The sequence below is a fragment of the Trachinotus anak genome, unplaced genomic scaffold (assembly GCF_046630095.1).
Source record: "Trachinotus anak isolate AG129_WGS33_773 ecotype Australia unplaced genomic scaffold, CSIRO_AGI_Tana_v1 ptg000002l, whole genome shotgun sequence".
NCBI lineage: Eukaryota > Metazoa > Chordata > Actinopteri > Carangiformes > Carangidae > Trachinotus > Trachinotus anak.
This window is the reverse complement of record NW_027273853.1, coordinates 12,697,824-12,720,462: the sequence shown is the minus strand read 5'-3', so window position 1 is coordinate 12,720,462 and position 22,639 is coordinate 12,697,824. Positions and strand designations below refer to the sequence as shown.

The 22,639-nt window shown below is 41.4% G+C and overlaps 2 protein-coding genes across 3 annotated transcripts in view; one reads left to right on the top strand and one right to left on the bottom strand.

The window, feature by feature from the left end:
- Positions 1–259: 259 nt before the first annotated feature.
- Positions 260–15,193, bottom strand: LOC139633270 (proprotein convertase subtilisin/kexin type 5). 2 transcript variants are annotated; one of them, XM_071498846.1, is made up of 16 exons: positions 14,708–15,193; positions 12,699–12,902; positions 12,546–12,614; positions 12,365–12,404; positions 9,483–9,628; positions 8,504–8,698; positions 6,442–6,528; positions 6,150–6,348; positions 5,834–6,057; positions 5,442–5,684; positions 4,164–4,409; positions 2,960–3,155; positions 2,419–2,624; positions 2,138–2,238; positions 1,148–1,319; positions 260–1,069 (listed from the first exon to the last, which is right to left on the bottom strand). In XM_071498846.1, exons 1-16 carry the CDS (start codon positions 15,186–15,188, stop codon positions 687–689), a joined length of 3,192 nt encoding a protein of 1,063 aa, XP_071354947.1. In that variant the 5' UTR covers positions 15,189–15,193; the 3' UTR covers positions 260–686. The 2 variants fall into 2 exon arrangements, with proteins under 2 accessions (XP_071354947.1, XP_071354939.1); XM_071498838.1 differs by having other exon boundaries at positions 12,365–12,407; positions 14,708–15,192.
- A 1,333-nt stretch (positions 15,194–16,526) lies between these two features.
- otud7a (OTU deubiquitinase 7A) overlaps positions 16,527–22,639 on the top strand; it is a 37,609-nt gene continuing 31,496 nt past the window's right edge. Inside the window, exon 1 of the mRNA XM_071498826.1 lies at positions 16,527–16,666. The gene's annotated coding sequence lies outside the window, so the exon portion shown is untranslated. The remainder of the gene's footprint in view (positions 16,667–22,639) is intronic.

The window sequence follows — 22,639 nt, the reverse complement described above, 5'->3', positions numbered from 1 at the left end:
TGGAGTATTCTTTACAGGAGTGTCTGAATAGGATCTGATCCATCGCATGTCCTGTTAGATGTATCAACATTTCAAAGATGTGTTTGCTTTAACTTGTCCCTATGAACAACATTGTCACATGAGAACAAATTACTTTTTCTGGTTTCCATGTACAGTGCACATGATATTAGTAACATTTTCTACATCATTTCATGATACTTCCTGTGAAATTACACTGCCAGTTATTCTCAATATACCCATTATACAGTAATGTAGCCAGTTTTCAAGGTGCACTGAGGGCATTAAGTACAATTTATTTCATTTATATTTGTATTTACAACATATCATGCAGATTTCAGGTATTATACATGATGAGACATGATCATTTCACTCTTTCACAAATCTTACACAATTATTTAATAGCAAGTAAAAAAAGAAAAGGTCATATACATACATATACACAAATATATGTATTTACTTATTTTTTTCTTTCACAAATGCCTCATCTAAGAATGTGAATTATAAAGATACAGGCACTTTGTAGAATAAAATAAACACCCAAACTCCAAAAGAAACATACCACTACATTCTCTTCTAAACATTAACTGTACTACTTCGAATTCACTTGCCAGTCTTGATATTGTGAGTATCCACTATACAATATATATACTATTCCTCAGTTACTGTAAGCTCTGGTTTGGATGTATCTAAGACTGATTGAGGCAAGTGCTCTCATCCACATCCTGGTCTGCATCAGTGTCCTGCTCATGGATGAAGCTGTAGCGTCGATAGACTGATCCACCTCTGCTGGTGTACACCACATCCACCTCGTCTCCGCTGTCTGGCTCAGGCACACCGTGGGGCATGTTGATACTGGCACTGCCACTCAGTCTTTCATAGCTTTGACTCCAACAAAGCCTTTTCCTGGCATGAGCTTTGACCAAGGCGAATACGGCCAGAGCCAACCCCAGTGCAAGCAACAGGGTAACAGGCAAAGCGGCTGAAGTATGATTCAGAGCTCTGGAGGACATGTTCAGGTCCGTTACCTTGTCATCTCCTGGCTTGCGTTGGGGAGCCTCCACACACAGAGCTAGAACAATAAAAAATGACATCAGCATATTGTTGCATCCAAAGAATCCTGTGTGTCTTATGATAGGAAAATCTCTACCTGAGCGGCTGTCGCAAACGCAGCAGTCAGTGTAATTCCCTCCCGCCTGACAGCAGCGGGCACAGCGGTTCTCCACAGCATGGAGAGCGGAATCACGGTGACAAGTCAGACACTGGTCAGCTCTGGGGCCGGTACAATGCCTACATGAGCTGTCACATGGCTCACAGTTTTCCTACAATGGTACAATATCACAAATAATTGTTTAGCACAAATAAAAGAAAAACATTTCAGTTGTAGGCATTAGGCAAGTCAGCAATGTGGACTGTTTGGAGTCCACAGAGGAAGACAGATGTGCCTTTTATTGACATCTGTTGCTCTCAGTTGCAGTATGTATCTTTCAGCACTTTGTATTACTTGTTGTAGACAGATGCTACATTAGGTAAAAAAGTTTAAAACCCCTGAAAATTTGATTTACAATCTTAAGTATGACGTTATAACTGTGCAGCAACCAGAGGTAATGTTTGGAAAAAAGATCCTTAGTTGTTACTTCACTAAGCGTTTAACACTCATGTTAGCTTGATAACACAATTTGCTTTATTAGAATTGTGTGTTGTGGTTTGACTTACAGTGCTCTGGCAACACAAGAAACACACCACAACTCTTATCAAATATTGCTACATCCTACATCCACAAAGTATGTGACATCACATTTTCCAGCTGAACCAGTACAAAGAGACAAAAACACAAATACCGAAACATCCAAAATAGCTGTTCCAACTTTTGGTGACTTTCCACACAGTAATAAGCTGGATACTGCATGTTGTCCGGGCCTTTATTCATTTTCTTAAATATGAATTTGAAATGAACATAATTAACATCTCATTTATAAATATATCAATCACTCTTCTCGCACTTTTATGGTGTATGGTAGGAAACTGATTTCTTGAAATAATAATGTGAAATATATAGACTTAGAAGTTAAAACACTTATTGTTTGCCTTTAAATGATAAAAGCTACAATAATGACAGTAATAGGGTTCATGATCACACCTCTTCTGAAAAGTACCGCCCCTCCTCACAACGTGGATAGCAAACGTTTTCCTTTAGAGTGCTGCCCCAGTCGCACGTCAGGCAGCTCTGAGGCGAGGCATCTGCAAACACACGTACAGACACAGAATCCGAGAAGTAACGTAAAGTGAAAAACAAATGAGCAGGGCTGATATCACGATCAAGATATAGACTATAGGTGGACATTCGGCAGATGTTAAGCTATCAGGATCACTGACATCAGAATCATACAATATGACTGAGCTTAGTTGCTTCATGTGTACCTGTGCAGGTCTTACAGCTGGTGTGGCATTGTTTGCAAACACCACTGAGCCGATAGAAGCGGTGAGGGCAGCGCTCAACACACAGCTTGGTGCCTTCCAGCTCCAGAAGAGGAGGTGGACAGGCCCTGCAGGACTCAGGCCCTGGTCCCGTACACAGCTCACAGGACGGGTCACATTTCTCACAGTGGGAGCCCTCTTTGTAATACCTGAAGAAATGTGTGAAATTATCAGTATCAACATGTCAGACATGTACATAGACCTTTGATTCTTGCAGACATTTAAGGTTTAATAAGCTTCATAAGCAAGTCTCCATATAAAGTAAATGCAAAATCAAAAATAATAATTATCTTCCAAAAATGCAATATCAACAACTCAATTTTATTGTTCCACTGGTGAGAGACTTATGGAGAAGCAGAGAGGCCGCTCATTAACAAATAGAAATGTGAATGGGTGGGTAGAAAGTCAACAGACAATGAAAAGGGTTGTGCTTCACCACAAAGCAAACATTCCTGATCCCATGATAGAGCAATGAGCTTTGTACCCTGTGGGACAATGGGTGACACAGAGGTGAAGGAGGCGCAGGTATCCTGGGGAACAGGTGAGGCAGTCTCTAGGCGATGCCCCAGTGCAGGTGTAACAAACGTGGTCACAAGGCAAACAGAATCCCAGCTCCTTTCCATCAGCTTCCTGCCTTGTGTCGTACGTACCAGCCGGACACTCACTCACACACGTACTATCTGGTAAACAGCACACAGACATTAGTACCCACTCATACACTCTATTGTACTTCTTTATTTTTCTTTACTGTTCATCTACACACTTTTTTTGGCACTTAACTAGTTCCACACATACTGCATATATCAAATGTCATAGGCCTCCTTTTTTGGAAAAGGTACAAAAAGGTACAGCTTTAGAGCCTTTATCTGATCAGACTGTCTGTCATTGACACTGAAGGCTGAATCTTTCCTCACGTGTTCCTTGAAGTACTAATAGTCATCACACAAGTAGTTAATCTTTAGCTCCTTTCAGTTCATCAGCTTTGACTGGCACCTCAGCTCCTTTCAGTGCTTACACTTCAACATCAGTAGCTATTTCTATAAAGGTTCCAAAAATTGAAATTTTAAGAGCTACTGTTTTTTTTTCACAAAAAATTTAAACGTAAGGAAGCTCATTTGAATTTAGCCATGTCTGCGTGGGTTTGCTCCGGGTATTCCGATTGCTCCCACAATCCAGAGACATGCACATTAGGTTAATTGGTGATTCTAAATTGCCCATGGGTGTGAATGTGAGCGTGAATGGTTTGTCTCTACATGTCAGCCCTGTGATAGACTAGCATCCTGTCCAAGGTGTACCCTGCCTGGGATTGCCCCACCCCCCCATCATCAATCTATCCAATTGTCGTTGTTAACTATCGATCAGTTACCCGCAGCTGTTTACGTGACAATGACATTGTGAAATACTCTCAGGAAAGCCCTCATCAGCAGCCAGTTTTCATGGTGAATTGGATCCATCAGCTGCAAACACTGGTAAAGAAAATCTCAGGCTCAAATTTCATGAGTTATCATGTTTAAAGATAAAACTGTTATGAAGAGCTGATAGTTTGGAGACATGTGGTTTTGCTTTGTTATGTGGTTGCATAATAAATGAACATTTAAAAAAATAATCTTCTCCGCAGATTTTTGTGTACTTCACTACCTGAACCACTTCTGTTTGTGTGCAGTTGAACCCGAGGAGAAAATGCTCACTGTGAAGGTATTTGGGGACAGCACATGTCTGGCATTCATCGTTGCCTGGCCCCTCACAAGAGTAACAGTGCCGGTGGCAACCCATGCAGGTGAACTGGTCTTCGTGTAGATAGGTCCCCGGTGGGCAGTCTGTGTCACCTGTCACGCCACACAACAGTGTGTTTGGATCCAACACGAGTCCCTTCTCGCACTGAATGCACTGGTTTGCTCCTGGGCCGGAGCAGCTCATACAAGTCTGGTGACACTCTGCACATAATCAAACATGTCAGACTGCGTCAATACAGTGTGATAGCATTGCATTTACAAAAGAGGGTGTGATCACAGCTCTTATGTTAGAGCTAAATGATTATCATTTTAAATAAAGACTCCCTAACATTTTAGTGATGGTTATGCAGCTAATGTTGTCTTTATCAAATGTTCATGTAAATAGAGCTTGATGAGGCGGAAAATCCAGTTCTCACATCACTTCTCTAGTTATACAAGATCCACAACTGATTGTGTTGATAACTTAGTATTACAGTACTACAGTATTAATCCAGTACAAGTCTAAGCACAACATTAATCAGGGATCTTCCAGGTATTGCTTAATCTAGAATCGAGATTTGAATCACTTGGGCCTTTTACAGGATATACAAGTCAAAACTGGCTGGGAAATAGTCTTTATCACTTCAGATGTGCATTAATAGTCTCCACTTAGAGTTTATATGTGTACTGTCAGCTTGTCGGTCACCTTTAAAGTACTTGAAATAACCTTTATGAAAAGTGTGGTGCAAATAGTTTTATTTGACTTTGGCTTTGATTTTACATTCTTTACATTATGATATTTTACTCTCTGCTATTCTCTCATTTTAATAGTTTGTCTGTTTAACCATATGGACATTTACAGCTCTTAACAAAATCCAGGGTCTTTATCAGGACCACAGTCTCCCATCCTGAGGACTGATGTGTGTTTTTTAAACTCCTAGCTATAACTAAAGCTAATAAATCCTGCCCTCCTGAAGGTTACAATGTTCAGTTTTTGTTGAGGCTGTTTTAGAGAGGTACTGATTCAACTGTCTGAGGCTGCACAACCACAAACAACATCCTCCAAAATGATCATAAAGTTGAATCAATACCTCCCTAGAACAGCTTCAACAAAAACTGAACATTCATTGCTTCATTACTTCAGCTAGGTGTATCTGGCAAGAGAGTGCAATTCTCTTCTAGTGTTGTGACCCCTGCATTTTCAACAGTGCTTCAATATCTAACCAAGTCAAACCTGTGAATCCAGAGGCTCACCTTGACATTCCATAGCTTCAGTTTCATAGTAAGTACCAGCGAGGCAGTCCTTGGAGCATGTACCCTTATAGAGTTTGGGGCTAAATGTTGAGCAGGTCTCACAGTCATCTTCCAAAGGCCCTGAACAGCTGGCACAGGTAGGGTGGCACTGACCACAGCGGCCTTCCTCCATATCCTCATAATAGCCCATGGGACAACTAGCTTTGCATGCACCATTCAGCATCAAGTACAGGAAACTGCATTCTGAAATGATATGGAGGACAGGCAGTTAAGATGCACCAAGAGATTCCAGGATGTGATGCAATGTTTTACAATTCATAAAAAAAAAATGTCATCAGTTAGGAAAATGTTTTCCTCTTAAAGTTTAGCTGCTCACAAGGCCGACAACTCACTGAAACAGGTCCTGTCATCTGAGCAAACGTCACAGTGGGGAGGACAGCGTCTGCAGGTACCATCATCTGCAGGATACGTCCGCAGTGAGCAGTTGAGTCTACACATGCCGCTCCCTAAGTAGTAGCCGTCAGCACAGGACAGACATTGGGACTTCATCCCATCACATGTCAGACAGGAGCTGTCACAGGCCTCACATGAACCCTCAGCTGTCTCAAAGAAACCTCTGAAGGTAAATTCAGGAGAAAGTTGATAAGAGGGGAACAAAGTAAACATGAATACACCATCATTACAACTCTAGATAAGCTGGCTGCTTACTCTGGGCAATTCGACCAGCATCTCCCCTTGTGGAGAAAAAGTTTATAGCTGCCTTTGGAACACCTGATGCAGTTATCACTGGTGCCCATGCAGGCCTCACAGTTTGGTGAGCAGTCCTCACACAGCTGAGTGGCAGAGTTTTCAAAGGAGCCAGATGGACATTGCACTACGCAAGAACCGTCCTGATCCAGGAAATACCCTGTTACATATACATACAAACACAGATTGCGCCATAAGAACTGGGGTAATGATTACATTTTATTGTTATGGATGAGGCAGTAAAAATTTGTACCTTTGAAACAAGAAGAACAATCCAGTGCTTGAGGGCCAAAGCAGGTCTTACATGATGCATCACATCCGTGACACTCACTATATTTCCCTGAAATGAAACCAATAAAGATGGTAAACTTATCACATATAATAATACCAAAATGTCACATTTGATAGAACAGAGAGAGAGAGGGGGGTATTAAATCCTGTTAAAGGTCCCGACTAAAGGTTTCTGACTTTTATTTTATTTGAAGTTTTGATATCCATAAGAAGATATATTTGTGGTTTTAAGTATGAGAAACTATCTGAATGTGGTTTTACATCTCCTCTCTCAGGCTTCTCTCTGGAGCTCTAGCAGCAACAGGTCACTGAGCCAGTCGCTTATCTTCTGATTGGCTGACTGCAATCAAATGAAATATAGCAGATTTCAGATAAACAAGGCTGTTTGGTGGGTCTGGGTGGGCCGGGTTTGAGGCATGGCTGACAGCAGTGATGATTTTGATGTGACCAGTGGTGGATACTGATATGGGCGATATGGTCAGTCGCCCAGGGCGAGTATTTGTTAGCTTTCGTTCGAAGCGGTTTTCTATCATTCATTTCCATGTGGAGTCAATCATATCATGTCACCGCGTCTGCTTGCTGCTGAGAAGGTCTCACACACAGAGATTGTGGAAGAAGGGGGAGGGAGAGGAGGATAGGTTCACCTTTGGACCTCAGGTCACCCTACTGCATTGGGATCCATCTAATAGCAATGTACCAATGTAATTAGTAGGCTTAAGTCAATTATTATTATTATTAATTTCCAAATAAAGCACATTTCATTCATAATATTGTGAATAAAGGCCTATAGTTTATATATATAGTTTATAGTTTAGTAGTCTATAGTATAGTTATATAGTTTATAGTTTCACATACATTTTTCTGGGTCGTGTGAAATCTTTAAAAATAATACAAAATGAATCTGCATACCAAGGGGACTTGACTCTTGGTTGACGGTGTGTTGACCAAATATTATAATAATTAGATTCTCTTAAGTGTATTATTCTATTTGTGTGATGAAGGATTTGTGCAATTTAGAAATTTCATTCTCTGCTTTATTGTATTTTATTTTGTTATACTACTTTATTTCTATTCTTGTGACTTTTTGTATTTTTGATTGTATATATTTTGGTATTATAACTGTACACTGTTATGGCTGTGTGATTCTCTAAATCAATTGAAAATAGTTGTTTTTACTCACAATTTTCATCAGTTGGTAGTTTAGAAAAATACTTGGCTTAGTGAGAAGATATCAGACTGATTGATCCAAACATGTAAATTATCAAATCAGTGAGGCAGAAATGTAAATGATAAGCCTGGAAACCCTGTATGGTTGATGACAATGGACTACTCTACTGCAGTGCTGTTGACACGGATACCAAAGGGGAAGCAGATAAAGAGCCCTGTGCTTGAGTCAGAGAAGCCTTTTGAAATTGCTCCAATAAAACAGCTCTCGAATGAAACGTGACGCAGTAGATGTGGTGGCAGGGTTACACAATGAGTAGGAGATCGTTCTTCAACCTAGAGGTCCTTCAGCAGAGTTCAAGGCCCTGTCTCAGCGGCAAGCACCGCCATGCTAAAATGTCCTTGAACCAGACACTGAGTCCTTCCAAATTCCTGGGACACTGTAGTGACCTCTGCCCTGAAGTCCCATAGGAGAAAAGCAATTATTTCCATCAGGGAATCAACCACACAAGGGTCATGTTACACAGTATAATCGCTAACTCCACTGTCACCACTTTAGCTTTTCTGTACTTTGCTCATATCATATCACAACGTTGTTTTATTACCTTTCACTGAAATGCAAAGGGTTTCCAGGCTTATCATTTACATTTCTGCCTCACTGATTTGATAATTTACATGTTTGGATCAATCAGTCTGATATCTTGTCACTGAGCCAAGTATTTTTCTAAACTACCAACTGATGAAAATTGTGAGTAAAACCAAGAGTCAAGTCCCCTTGGTATGCAAAACAATATTTACATCTCTTTTTTTTTTTGGTTAGAAAAATTAACAAGAGCTAAAAAAATGGTTGTTCATCATACCGTCAAAATACTGTCCCAATGGGCAGTTGACCAGAGGGCACTGCCCATGTAGAGAGGGGCTCCCACCGAGACAAAGCTCACAATCTGTTGAACGAGGTCCGTTGCACGTTTGGCATGAGCTGTGGCAAGGCTGGCAGCGCCACCCACTGGTGTCACCAAATGTTTGCTGTGGACACTGTTTAATACACTCACTTCCTGACAGGGCAGAGCAGTACACAGAGTAAAATGACATTATTTTCTAGCATAACACTATCAGCAGATGGATGTCTTGGAAAACCTAGCAGACACAATGTGGTAGATCATATCTATTTTATTACTCTTCTGTCTCTTCTGTGTTTTTAAGTGGCTCTGATGTGGTCTCAGTAGAGATCTTCTCATCTCTTCATTTAGCTCAGAACTGTGTAAATCCTTCTTCTCTTTCTACCCTTCCAGGATCTCTCCCTCTCCAAATTCCATTTGACCGCCTGGGCTCAAAACAGTCAACCAGATCTTTTGAAACTGGATCTTGTGGGTAGAGGTGGACCCTGTCTGACACAATGTACAATCAAATGCCAATGAAAATACCTGAACATGTTAACAACATTTTGATAGTGTGGCATTGTGCTTGCTAACCTTTTTCTTTTTTTCTTTTTTTAAATAGCTACAGGCTTTATTTACAGTCTGAGAGCTTTTACTCCAATGCTCATAGAATCACAACCTAACAACATCATACTAATTCCTTGTTTGCATAAGCCACCCATTTGCATATCTCATGTTACAGATTTGCTGAGACAGACATGATTTGCAATCCAAATGAAGACTCACAGAGCCATCATTTTTCTTTAACAAGAATGATTGATTACACATACATGGTGATTTAAGAGTATGATAAACACAAACTCTACCAACACTACACTGAACAAAATGGTTATCTAAATCCTGCAGTATGTTAGTAGTAAGCAAAGTATATAAAGAAATGATTATTCTTTGCTACTAGTACCAGTGAGGAAGTAACCAGGCTGGCAGGCGAGGCAGCGTGTGTTACTCCTGCAGTCTGTGCATGGTGCTGGGCAGGACAGGCACACACCCCTGCCCCAGTCCTCATAGGTGCTCTGGGGGCAATGCCTACGACACTGGTGTCTGAAACTGTAAAAGGGAAAGCTTAATTCAAAACTAAAATCAAATACCATTAAAAATATTTATTGATAACCCATAACAATCTGCAACATTTTGTGGAGAACTAGGCTTGGTCTATGTGTGCTGACTTAACCTGGCTGCCCCAGCTATTAAACACAATGAAGCTCTTTTGTGCTTTGTAACAAAGAGCAAAGCTACTGAACTATCAAAGAGCCGATGAAAACTATTGTGATTTAACGTCACGTTGAAAGCTTTACAGTGGAAGAAGGATGATGTTGCTGCAGGCAGTTTCTACCAAAAATGGATGACTCTGAGGCTAGACACAGTGAAACCAGAGGAAAGACAAAACACACCACATGCAAGAGGCAATTCCAACATGCACTGTGTCAGTCCACAGCACACCTGCAGCTTTATTGTTGACTTCAATGCACTCTTCGGCCGAAAGGTACACTCAATCAAACATCAGTGAGGAGGGCAAAAGGAGATGAAAAAAAAATAATGTAGGCTGCTTTTCTTCAAGCTTATCATGGTTCTATTCTCTTCTTAAGGCGGAAAGTTAATTGGTGTTTTATTTGTAGCCCAGAGGCACGGGGAGATTTCTGTCATTAACCTGTCCTATCAGTCCTCCAGGGCTTAACTGAGCTATTAAACATGAGACGGCTGTCCTAAAAAAAAAAATCGAGCTGAAAGCAGCTGCGATATTGAGTTGCAAAGATGTCACATATAAACCATTGAAGCAAAAGTGACTCCTACGTTGAACGCCTACCACTTTAAATGAAACAGGCCAAAAACCAATAAACCTCTAGCTTATATAGTTCAACATCTTCTGCGGCCTCCTCTGCTGAATTTCTACATGAGAGAATCTGACCGCTGACAGCCCAGGCTGCACTTCCCACTGCGTTGCCGAGGATTTGGTGCAAAGATGTGGTGGTTGTTTGAGGATGAACAGCTGGAGGCGCCTCATTGCATCCATCAACTCACTCACAATAGCAGCTGGCCTGGAAACAGTACACTACTTAAGAATGTGCGGGATGTTTAAGAATCCCTCTGTGCAAATATTAGACCATCCATTCCAGGAGAGCACATCAGCATTTCCAAAGCAACTTTTGTTTGGGGCATTTCCTCCCTGAATTAGTTAGGACAAGGTGAAAATATGCTGTAGTGCCTTCAGTTAAGAAATCTTGAATAAATGAACAGTATAAACCATATTGAGAGTAAATCACAGAAATGTTTCAGTTTAGCTGAACTTTGCTCCTTGGAGAGGGAGGTAAATGTCAATAAATACCAAGCATCCATCATGCTGGGACTCTTTTCAATACTGTGTGTTTTATGTGAGGGTAACACTGACCCCACTGATGCACAATTATGCCAAAGCTGTCTAACTTTAACATTTTTCATTACTACAAGTAAAACCTGAAATAATGGAGTTTCGGTAAGTGTTGGAAATCACACACTCTTCCTACAGTTCATTATTGCCCATCCTCGACTGGATTTCTCTTATTGGTGCTTTCCTCTCGTGGTAGATGTAATAAGTACTGTAGCTGCAGAAATTATTGAGATGACCTGTCACTCTAAATCTCTAAAATCATTGCTAATAAAGTAAAAGTTACACAGGTAGATTCTCAATAGAAGCCTGAGTACCTTAGTGCACCTCTGTACAGCAGTAAAAAGGAGGTGAGTGCAGTGAAGCGGCAGATTTTCCTTCAACCTTCCTCTGCTGTGATTCATACGAGCAGTCAGAGAAGTCAAGATGGTGCACCCTATATAATCACACCTTCTACTGGCTGTGCTTTCCACTTACACTCGCTCTCTGTTTCTCCCTTCTCCTCTAGTCCTCACACATAACGCACATTGTTAAGTATCTCTGTGAGGCAGACCACTTTTCTGTGCACAAACCAAGGCTCAGGTAACAGTGTATGACTCAAAATGGAAGGTAACCTGACTCACACAATACCAGTGGGTCTAAACTCAAGGGAGAGGTACACAATTGGAGGTCTGTTCTCGCTCTGTAACCTGTGTTACACGCTGGGTCCAAGTGATAAGCTGGTGTAAACAGAAATATAGGTGAAATGTAGCTTTTTGTTGCATGAAGAATAACTACCTTTTTGCTTAACAATTTATGGAAAGGCATAGTATATTACCACACATACTGCGCGTTGAAGTCTTTATCTTGTAAGACAATGGCAGTGGAAATAAAAACAATAACAAGGTCATTTTGAGGTTAATTATTTCTTGGCAGCATATTTAATGCCCATAATTGAAAAGTGCTAAAGGAAATGTATGAATAAATCATAGCACCATACCTTATTTACATCAAAAAGACAATAAAGCTGGTTTTTACTGTATTAAATGAAGCTGAAACAATTACGAAACAATTTTGATCAATTTTCATGATGTTTTGAGCAAAAATGCCAAATATTCTCTGATTCCAGCCTTCCAGATATGAAAGTTTGCTTCTATGATTGTAAACCGAATGTCTTTGGCTTTGGAGTATTGGTTGGACAAAACAAGCATTAGCTTTTAGGCTCTAAGAAAATGCAATGGGCATTTTTGAAGAACATTTTACAAACCAACCAACTGGCCACTTGAGAGAATATAACAGACTAATCAGGAAAATTGACACTGCTAGTTGAGGTCTTAAACATTCGGCATCTAAAATGAGAATGCATTTGATTAATATACCGGTCATTGGATATTGGGAGATATGGGGAGACAAAATAATAAAACAAGATAAAGAAAACTCACAGAAAGTAACCTTCAACACAGCTGTTGCAGATCTCAGGGTCTTCTGTGTACAAATGGGAAAAGGTGATTAATTGGAATTGATGGCGAAAACCAAACTGCACTGTGCACCGTTATCACCAGGGTTTTAATACACATTGCTGATCCTCCTGTTTGCCTCATACAGGACGCATGTGTAACTTACCAGTGGAACATGCTTTGCAGCCCATCTCACAGTCAATGCACTCTCCTGTATCAGGGTCCTGCACCTGCCCTGAAACACAGACAAGCAGCATAATGAGCCTGAGTGTCTTTCTCTTAAGTTACAGCCTACCAGGAAACTCTGCTTTATATTTACCTATATCACAGGACGCCGTTTGGCAGACCCCATTCTGGAGTTTGTAGTGTTCCCGACATTTGGCACATATGTTGCCATCTGTGCAGAGTTCACAATTGGCTATGCAGGGCAGGCAGGCATAGTGACCCCTGTCAGGATAGAGTCCCCGGGGGCAGTGTGTCCGACAGCGACCTTGGTGGAGGAAGCGTTCCTGTCCATCTTCATCTGAGGAGAAAGAGGTGGTGGGCACAGAGGACTTGTTAACATACAGCCTACTCTATTTTCGCCCCTGACGAAGATGCCACTACCCATATGGAACTCCTGCCAGGATAGGCCTTTTCTAAAAAAAACAGACTCATCTGGAAGTGAAAATCAATGAGCTTCTCATAATGAATACAGAGGTGGAGCCAAATGGGCCTGACGATTACATGGGATGAAGAAAAGATGAAAGGACTTGCTGCCAACTGTGTGAAAGTTTAAGACTCACAGCAAATTACAGCACTGACACATATTGCAGAGATCAAATTTGCCTGTTTGAAAAGACAGAAATGTCACGTGGCTCAACAAGTGCATCAGTGGCAATTAGCAACAAACTGAGGATTCATGTAACATTTCATCGCTCATGCATCCTTGACAAAAAAGGACAGGAAAATGCATGTCGAACTTATGAATGACATCATAAACTGATGGCTGCCACCCAGCGTGTTGGCTGTAGGCCTGCAAAATAACAGATCTCCGTGTAAGATCAGTGACTGATGATGCTCCAACTATTGTAAACAAGGGCAATCAGAGGCAGATGAGAGATCAGAGCTGTGGGCAGAGACAGAGTCATGTGTTGGCCCTAATGATTAATATTCTGCCACCTGCCGCACTAGCCTAGCTGTGGCACCTGAGGCGTCTCTGGAAGCAGATGAGTTACAGCATTGTCTCATCTGCTCAGCACTGCACAGAAGACGTGCGAGACAGGGAGGAGAGGGGCCACAAGCTGCTGCTGCCTTTCTAAACCTTCCACTTCCCACTGACATACCCACAGCATGCACAGAGAAACGTGGCTTCTACATGACTGTGAACCACAAAGCATGAGGAATGGGGTTCAGACTTTTATTCCACAAAGAACATCACACAGACGCACACACCAGGGTCCAATGTATACTGATGTATACAGGATTCTACACAACAAAAATATCTACAGCAATGTGCATCGCGATGCAGTCAGCAGAAGAAGAAATGCTTGACTGTGGCAATGTCAGACTGCATATATACAAAATGTGTCTGAGGGAAAGAGAGAGGGACTTGCAGGTTTTGCAGGTTAAGCCCAGTGAATTGCAACAGTAATACTTCCAGCCTGAGGGGATATTTTTTCCCTTTCCCTCTGATTAACAAAGGCCCCATTCTGACATGATCAGATTACACTGTGAAAACTCTGGAGAAAAACGATCACACCTTCATCTCTTACCTATTTCAAAGGTGCCCCTGTGAAAAAAAAAATCAACAAGTCCTACAACCAGTGTCTTGATTGTTTAAGAGTAAACTGAATACCCCTCCTCTAAAGCAAAAGCCTTTAAACAACTTTGCTCTCAGTATCCATTAAACAGTGTCGCTTTGTAAAAAAAAAAAAACCCTCAAAAACTCCACCTCCCCTTTAACTGGGTTAATGAGTCTGTGATATGGCTTTGTTTTAATCTGGCATCTGTGGGGCGAGGAATGAATAAATAAATAAATAAATAAATAAATAAATAAATAAATAATATTATCATTATTATTGTATGTGCCAGTGGAAAGCGATTTAGTGGCAAGAAATGTAGAAACACCCAGACTTTTGTTTTTAACTTCGATGAAACCTTGGGATAGCTGGTGATGATTCACGCTGCCCTCCTGAAACTATCCAAAAACATTACTTTTTAAACCCCCGCTCGGGTCATATCAGGTGCATCTTATCATAGGCTACAATAGTTTTACAATCAACGCACAACTCGCCTCTTCCCTTAGGAGACGCGGCCATTGTTTCACGCCGCGTTATCTTTACTCACCAACTCCACAGGTAGTGCATTCAAACAGCTCATGCCCGTCGCACTCAGAGCAGGTGGGATGACACAGGACACACTGGCTCTTCAGCACGAACTGTCCGCTCGGACAGGGCGACGAGGGTCTGCACGCAATAAATCCGACACAGCGGAGAAAGAGCAGAAAGGCGGCGACGCACCTCATGGCTGCGCCTGAGGACTTCTGCTGGAGGACGGCAGAGCAGCGAGCGGCCGGGGCTGTCTCCGGAGACGCAGTGTCCGTGCGGCAGGTACTGATCGATATAGTGCTCTGAGACACCAGCCCCGAAATAACTTGCTGGACCAGTTCGTCCGACCGAGGCAGTGGGTAATGAGCGCAGACTGCGGTCAGCATAACATGACAGGCTAATGAAGTGTCACGATAGATAGATAGATAGATAGATAGATAGATAGATATTTTACCGTCCAACCTTAATAAATCACAACACCTCACATCATTTTCCTCCATTTTTTTTTTTTTTTTTTTTTTTTTTACTGGAATTGAATTTCTGCAAAGCTTTTGATGCCAGTGTTTAGCCCTCTGATTAAAAACAGGGAGGTTCCACATGTGATAACACCTGACACAAATACCTGACCCACCTGTGGCTGCAGGTAAAATATGGATGGTTATAACCACCGTGAAACACTATGTTTTACTACATTTAACTGATTTATAAGATTAAACAATAAATAGATGTTTGTACAGTCACGCAACAGCAATTAGAGATTGAGTTTATGTACTTAAAAGGTGCATACGAAGAGGATTTTTAAGGGTACCACTCGCAGATAAGACACCCTTTATAAAGGGATTATAAACTGTTATTAATGATTACTGGTTATACATTATTTAATATTGCTCTGTAAATCAGTTAAAAGCCATTATTGGAAAAAAAGCTTAGGTTCGCCAGACTGTGGAAAACCCTCCTCCAACATGACACCTTCGTCTTTTTAGTCAGCTATTGAATTCATTAGGGAGACCCATCCAAAGTTTGACCACTGAACGTCTGAAAAAACGCTGCAGAGCATCTGGACCAAAATCCATTTAGGCTAGAAAATGAGACAGAGACAACACATAGACCTGCAGACATGGTGGCTTTGAGGGGTCCTCCCAATGAATTTAAGTGCTGGCAAAGTGTTGAGCTGGAGAAGGATTTTTCACAACCTGGCAACCCAAAAGTTGTGAATGGCATGTGACTGATTTGCAATTAGTCAGCAACTTATTAACCATTAATAAATCCATCAATATAAGCTTATCAAGCCTTAGTAAATTCAAGATTCAAAGACTTTTATTGTCATAGGCAACAGGTTACAATAGCCTAAAGAAATTCATTTGTTTGTGGTTTTGCTGCATTAAAATCATTTAAAAAGGGGATTGGAAAAAAATAATAAAACAAAGAGAATAAAAAGAATAGAATAAAACAATTGTGCATCTATCAGGAAAGGCATGACGTGCAAAAAAAATAGTGAACCGTGGTAAAAGTCTGATGTTCATAGCAGAAAAACAGAGTGGTGTGTCTTTGTGTAGTGCTGTGTAGGCTTACCTGAGGTATTGATTACAGTTTCTAACAAATTCACAACCTACTTTTGCTCGTTTTATAGGCTACTTTTGAAGAACTATATCGCTCGGAAGAATATTATGATTTCAATTCTGTGGCAGAAATCAAATGACTTGAAGTGATTTGTTTTGTTTTGTTCAGAAACAGCGGCCTCTTGCGGCTCCGGCCTGACCGTGTGTCCGAGGGCGTGTGCCAACGCCGCTCACCGGCTGACGTCACACGGCGGCGGCCGTCGGAGGGGGCGGGGCTTCGTTCTGCTGCAGCGGAGAAATATGACATGGGGATGAGCGAGAGAGGGGGAGAGAGTGAGACAGCCCGATAGGAATTAACGGTTCGTCAGAGGTCTGGACCGAAAACGTTACGATGGGGGGTAATGACTGAAAACAGCACGGTAAGAGACAGGCTTGCTTTTATTTATTTTTTATTTCCCCCACAAACAGCGCGACAGGCCGATTCATGGCTCATTGATAGTGGACACAATAGGCTGCCACTGCAGACAGGTGCACCTGCCTTTATGCGAGTACGTGCCTCGACGCATTCAACTTCAGGTTCCGTTCGTATACCTTTATTATTTTATTTTATTTTTTTAGGTCGAAGGCAAGCACATCGAGGCCACACATCTCATCGAGGGTTTTAGGATGAGACGGTAGCCGGAGTCTCACAGTTAAAGGCTGTAAACATGGATGTGGTCTTGAATCTGTATGCTTAGTCACAGACCTCTGTGATGTAGGAACCAAGTGGCAATGTAATATATGTATATATGTATCTGAGGCGGATTAGTGCATGTTGTGATGGTTGCTTAACAGCACATTAGCTTATTGAGGCTGTGAAGCCTTAAAGGCTATAGTTCTTTTTACAGACATGGGATATTAATCATCACAGTGTATTTTGGGCCAGATGGCTTTACATGTAGATCATGAGGAAATACATAACAGCTATATGTCTCATATAGTAAAGCTCATCTGTTCATCTTAAAATATAGGACGCCTTGCAATAACTGCAAATACTACCCCTGTCTGGTTTAATTATGGTGCCCATATATGTTTCTTTTATTGCTGGCCTGGTTCACAATATCTCCCAACTATGCCTGTATGAAAAGATGGTATGGGTACTAATTTATTGCTATGGTATTTTTAAAACCACATTTATTCCCCCTGACAAAGACCTACATAATAAAACCTTTAATCTATCATTAATATCAGCTTATATTTGAGCTGGATACAACTCTAGTGGAATAAAGTCTGCCTCGGTTTCCTCTGGGTCATTTGTAAGCTGATGATTTACATAAAATCAGCTTGTTTGCTGTCTTACCTCTACAACTTGTTCAGGCCCCTATTTACCCCCATCTTAATTGTTGACTCAGGTTGTTGAGACGGGCAGCTGTAGTAGTAGTCGAGTCCGATTTGGAGACAGCTCGAATAAACGGAGCAAAGCTACAAAGCAGGGCCCGTGGCTGCCCGGCCAAGCCAGGCCATGCCAACTCCATGGAGGGCTTCAGTGCAGCAGGGCACTGGGGAGAGGGCGCTTGGCACCTGATCAGTTACCACAGTGAATTCTGTTCCTGTCACTGGCATTTAGCTACAGAAAAGCAGAGCAGAGATGACGGTTGTTGTTGAACTCAGTTGGGCTTTCATGTCACTGTAGCAGTGCTGCTTTATCAAACTGCTTTACCACTGATACAAAATGACATTCCTTTGCAAACATCTGTGCCGACTGCACACAACCTGCTTCAAAAACCTTAGCAGGGAAATTACCTTCATAAGCTTTCATTGTAAAAAAAAAAAAAAAAAAGATTGCTTAATCAAAACATATTTTCAGTTTATATTTCCTCACATTTTGCACCCGGGCACTCAGCAGTAATGTGTTTTTCCACCGTTGTCATTGGACAGGGATCTAAAAGAACCATCAAAATAAATCATGTGGACCCTGAAAAGCACCTGCAAACTGGGGCTTAGATGTTCTGTTTCCTTTCAAAAGAATTCCATGTCTCCATGCCTGATTCCCCCAAAGTTTAGTCCTTCAGAGGAGATGAAATGAGTCAAGTGCCCCTGGTAATCACGGCCCAATCACTGCGGGGCTTTGAAGTGGGCCCTGTTCCTCAGACATCTCTACAGGTGGGGAAGCAATGTTAAGTGTTCTGTCTGCAGGCGGAGGGAGGTCAGCTAGAGGCCATGGAGGCAGGCAGAGGGGCTTCTCTCATGCATACATCAAATTAGGTGAGGGTGGAGGGGCTACTGGTCACCATCACCAGAGTCACTGCACTGTGGTCACATGTGAGTCTGTACACAGGCAAACCTATTCTCAGATGTGTGTGTGAATGGGAATATGAACTGTGCCTCCAAAATCACAGACAAATGAAGTAGTAAGCCTTGTGCCATGAAGCTGTAATAACTCCTTACACCAGTATTCCCTTTCATGCAGTGGTAGAGGCTGCAACCACAGACGTGTTATAATACGTTCACTGCAGAAGCCATTTAACCATGATTTATGAACTTTTTTTATAGTGAAGCTAGATTTGACTGAATTGCTGGAGGGGGTACATAAGGGATCCCCCCGTGGCTTGTAACTGTGGTCTTTAGGGAACCATAAAGGCGGAGATATTTAGAAGACTGGACATTAGCCAAGTCATCTTTGGAAGTTACTGGAGCTAGAAAATCCTAATTTGAACCATGGTGAAGAAATGAGCACCTTTTTTGACAAGCGTGAGGTGACGACCACTGGCAGACTGTGACCGACTGTCAGTCAAGCAAACACCCCCAACAGACATGGTCCTCTTTCACCCTTAATGGTGCACAATCCTCGTTAATAAATGCATTTCGGGAGAGAATTAGGGTTTCTCTTTAATGTTGAACACAGACAGTTTTCCTTAAACTGGTACCTGCAGTCATTAGATGAGGTCTGTTGTAAGGTTTCAGCATGCGGTCACAATGGCTGCTGTCTGAACCTCTCAGAGCCCAGTCTAGTCCCTTTTATCTGACACTTGAGGATCAAGTCGTTCAATCCAGATGCTGAAACCAAAACCTACTAATACTGGATTATGGATGTGATGATTACTGGCTATGATGTTCGATGATTACTAACATTTAACCAGACATTATCCTGCTCTTAACAAGATAATGCTTTACCACACTTGAGCTTCATGAACTTTAATAGCATATGTGTGGATTTGTGCTTTTTTGACTACAATGTAATTTCAAGGTTTTGAGGTTGAATTAATTCAGAAAGGATTATTATTATAAAATGTATTATTAAGTCTCCCCCTGGGAGACATCAGCCCTCAAATTTTGCACTGTTGTACCACAGAGCACGTGTGAGTATGGCTATTATGGTGTAACAATGGCAGTTGAATTTTCAATGAACCCTTATGTCTTGCAATAGAAAATGTTTCTGTGGAACAGGTTATGATAACCAAAGCTTAGTATTTTGAGTTGGTGCTTATTGGATTAAAGCACGACATATTGGCGAGACCATATTTACCCAGTGTTTTAGTTTTTATAGTTGCACACAATGACCAAGATTGACATTTTCTCACCAACGAGAAGGCGTTAGAATCAAGGCTGAGAGTGGGATTTCCTCAGACAGAAAGAGAGACTACAGGTTGTGTGTTTGTGTGTAACAGACAAAGATTTTTCTTAGCCTTTATCCAAATGTGACACAAGTAGCAACAGGAGTTGGATGTTATGTTTTGCCAAGACGATATCCTCTGCGACGGACATAGCCTAGGTACATTTGTGTGCGTGTGTGTGTTTGCGTGCGTGTGTATGTTCACACATGTGTGTCTGCACCTCCTGCAAGTAATTGCATTTGTGTTGCTTCGCTTGTCTGGTGCTCAGTCTGGGAGCAGGCTGGCTGCTACAGACATCAGCCATTGTAACATTCTCCCCACTAGGCCCGATGGGCACAGCCATCCCCTGCCCTGCCTCGAATCAGCAAGGGAGCAGTTTCTAAATCAAACTGAACACTGTTGCACAGGATACCCTTGGTGACTCAATTTAGATTCATGCAGGCCCACAGTGTAGGTCATTTTCATTCATTCAGAAAAAGAGGTCAGGCCTCCTTTTCTCAGCAAAACACAGCTGCATTTGTTGGAAACTCAGTGTATCTCCATTTATTGTCATTGAGGAAGACATTGAAAAGAAATTGCAGGTTAGACACTACCCGGAGAGAGGAAGAGCAGTAGCGCTGTTCAGCTTGCTTTCTACGTCATTCATTTTCTTAAGTAGAGAAAACAACTGCTCTGCTGTCTGTCACTGTCACTGCCCTTTCTTTCATCTTTATTCCACAAGATGCAGCACATTCTCAACAATTGTCCGCCAAAACGCATTCATGGAAGACTGGGTAGTACATTTTAAATTTTCTTTCAGCTATAGGCTCCCATCTTCATTGTCTCCTTTCTGGTGAGATGAAGAAAAGATCTCAGATGACTCCAGCGGGTCATGAAGTAGAGCTGTTGTTTTTTTGTTTTTTTTTTGTGAACTATATTTACGATATGAATTTTTGCAGGAAACATTTTGACGTCACCCTTGTTAATTTCTAAAGAATATGTGGTGGAGGTCTGCTCTGATTAACCACCCTGCTGCTGCTTTCCTCCCACTGCTTTTTTATGCCTCTCCCCCACACTCTCATTGACTTATCTGCCACTGACCTTCATACTTTCTCAACTATAGGGTCTGCACCCCATGTGAGGTCCCTTGATATGCAAATCATGTTCACACAATATTTGCACCCCTCCATATTTTTGTTTACAGTGCAACTCACATGTATGCCATGCTCAGCTGTGATGCCTATGGTTAGAGGTTGAAACAAAATGCAAAAATTCTGGGGGCAGCAAACAATCCTTGAAGTAGCTACTGCAGTGGTGGACTTACAATAAAAATAATTATGTTATTACAGAATGTGAATGTGAATAGCTACATTAAAAATTAGAAAGTGTGTAAATAATCAGGTTTGAATTAATTAAAACTTAGGGTTGAGGGTCTGAGAAAAGTGAACAAGGCCTGCACAGATAAAAGAAGTTGAATTTGAACCTGCGCTCCTAACAGCTGCTTTGGGATTTATTCTACGAGTAAACGGTGACTGTCTAATGCCACATCAGTGACTAAACATTATTCCAAACATATGCTAAGCAAATCCACAAGAGGTGGGTGGAGTTTGTACCACACAGATTACTCTTGCTGTCGCATCAGAAATGATTATGTTACATCCTTTTGGCTATTACATAAAAACCATTGAATAAAAAACTTCTATCAGGAACTTAATTGGCCTAAACTAGCCAATTAAAAGTGTATATAATGAACAATAAAAATCCTCTTTGAAATGAATCAGACCATTGGCTGCACAGTGCCAGATCAGTGAATCACTTAAACTAACCATCTCTGTTGGTTCTAAAACACTTTTCTGTTTTTTGTGAAAGTCTTTCGAACTATAAAGGGGAAACATTTTGCATGCATGCATCATCAGTCACTACAACATAATTAATTAAATGTCTGTTACAGATACTGGAGGATGACACATCTTTCCTCCACAGTGCACCCACGCCCACTGGATGCCCTCTCTGTGGGTGCACTTGAGGCCAGTTTGGAGAACACGCATCAGACAAAGTTACTTAGGCCAAGATTTATTTTTTCATCTAAGAGGCCAATGTAGAAGTTGATATCACAGATCTTTGTGGAGCTTAGATCTATTAACCTCTCACAAGATTTATTGGTGTTTTTTTTATTTTTGCTTCTTTTAGGGGCTCGAACTCCATCCTGCCCCTGGGTAATGGGAGTAAATAACACATTCATCAGATTTATAGTATCTGCACTTCTTTTGCTGCCTCCATTAATTGGTGACTTGTGCTTTGGTCAAGTATCCTCGACCGGCACAGTTTGAGTGTTAGATGAAGGTGGCTGCAGGAAGCACTTTGGGGCCTGTGGTTCACTCAACAAAGTCAATTCAAATCACTTTTATTCATCTATCCCTCTATCATAAACCAAAAAAGGCATGTCGTACCCTTTATTCAATTCCTTAAAAGTCTTCACTACATGTAGTATATGAGCCTGGACAGATATGGATGTAAACTGCAACTTGACTGGTCAGCAGAGGCTTACAACTGCAAGGCAGTAATTCCAGTTATTTACAGGCTAGTGTGTCTTTACCGTTATTAGCATCTGGAGAGACTAGGGGTATTTATCTGTTACCTCTGATAAGAATACATTGGCCATGATTACATTAAAATTATGTGTTGTTGGTTACATTCTTTTTCGTGTGTTTGCAGACTATTTTTCCTGCACAACTGTGCAGCTGTGCATGTCAGATAAACCTAGTGGCAGTGTCATGAGGCCAATGGTCTGCATAAACCAATCCAATGCATTTCAAAATT

Coding starts and splice junctions, on each gene's coding strand:
- LOC139633270 (XM_071498838.1), bottom strand. CDS start 15,188: ATGGAGGAAAATGATGTGAGGTGTTGTGATTTATTAAGGTTGGACGGT. Junction 12,903..14,707: donor ATGCACTACCTGTGGAGTTG/GTGAGTAAAGAT, acceptor CTTTCTCCTCAG/ATGAAGATGGACAGGAACGC. Junction 6,058..6,149: donor TGCTGGTCGAATTGCCCAGA/GTAAGCAGCCAG, acceptor ATTTACCTTCAG/AGGTTTCTTTGAGACAGCTG.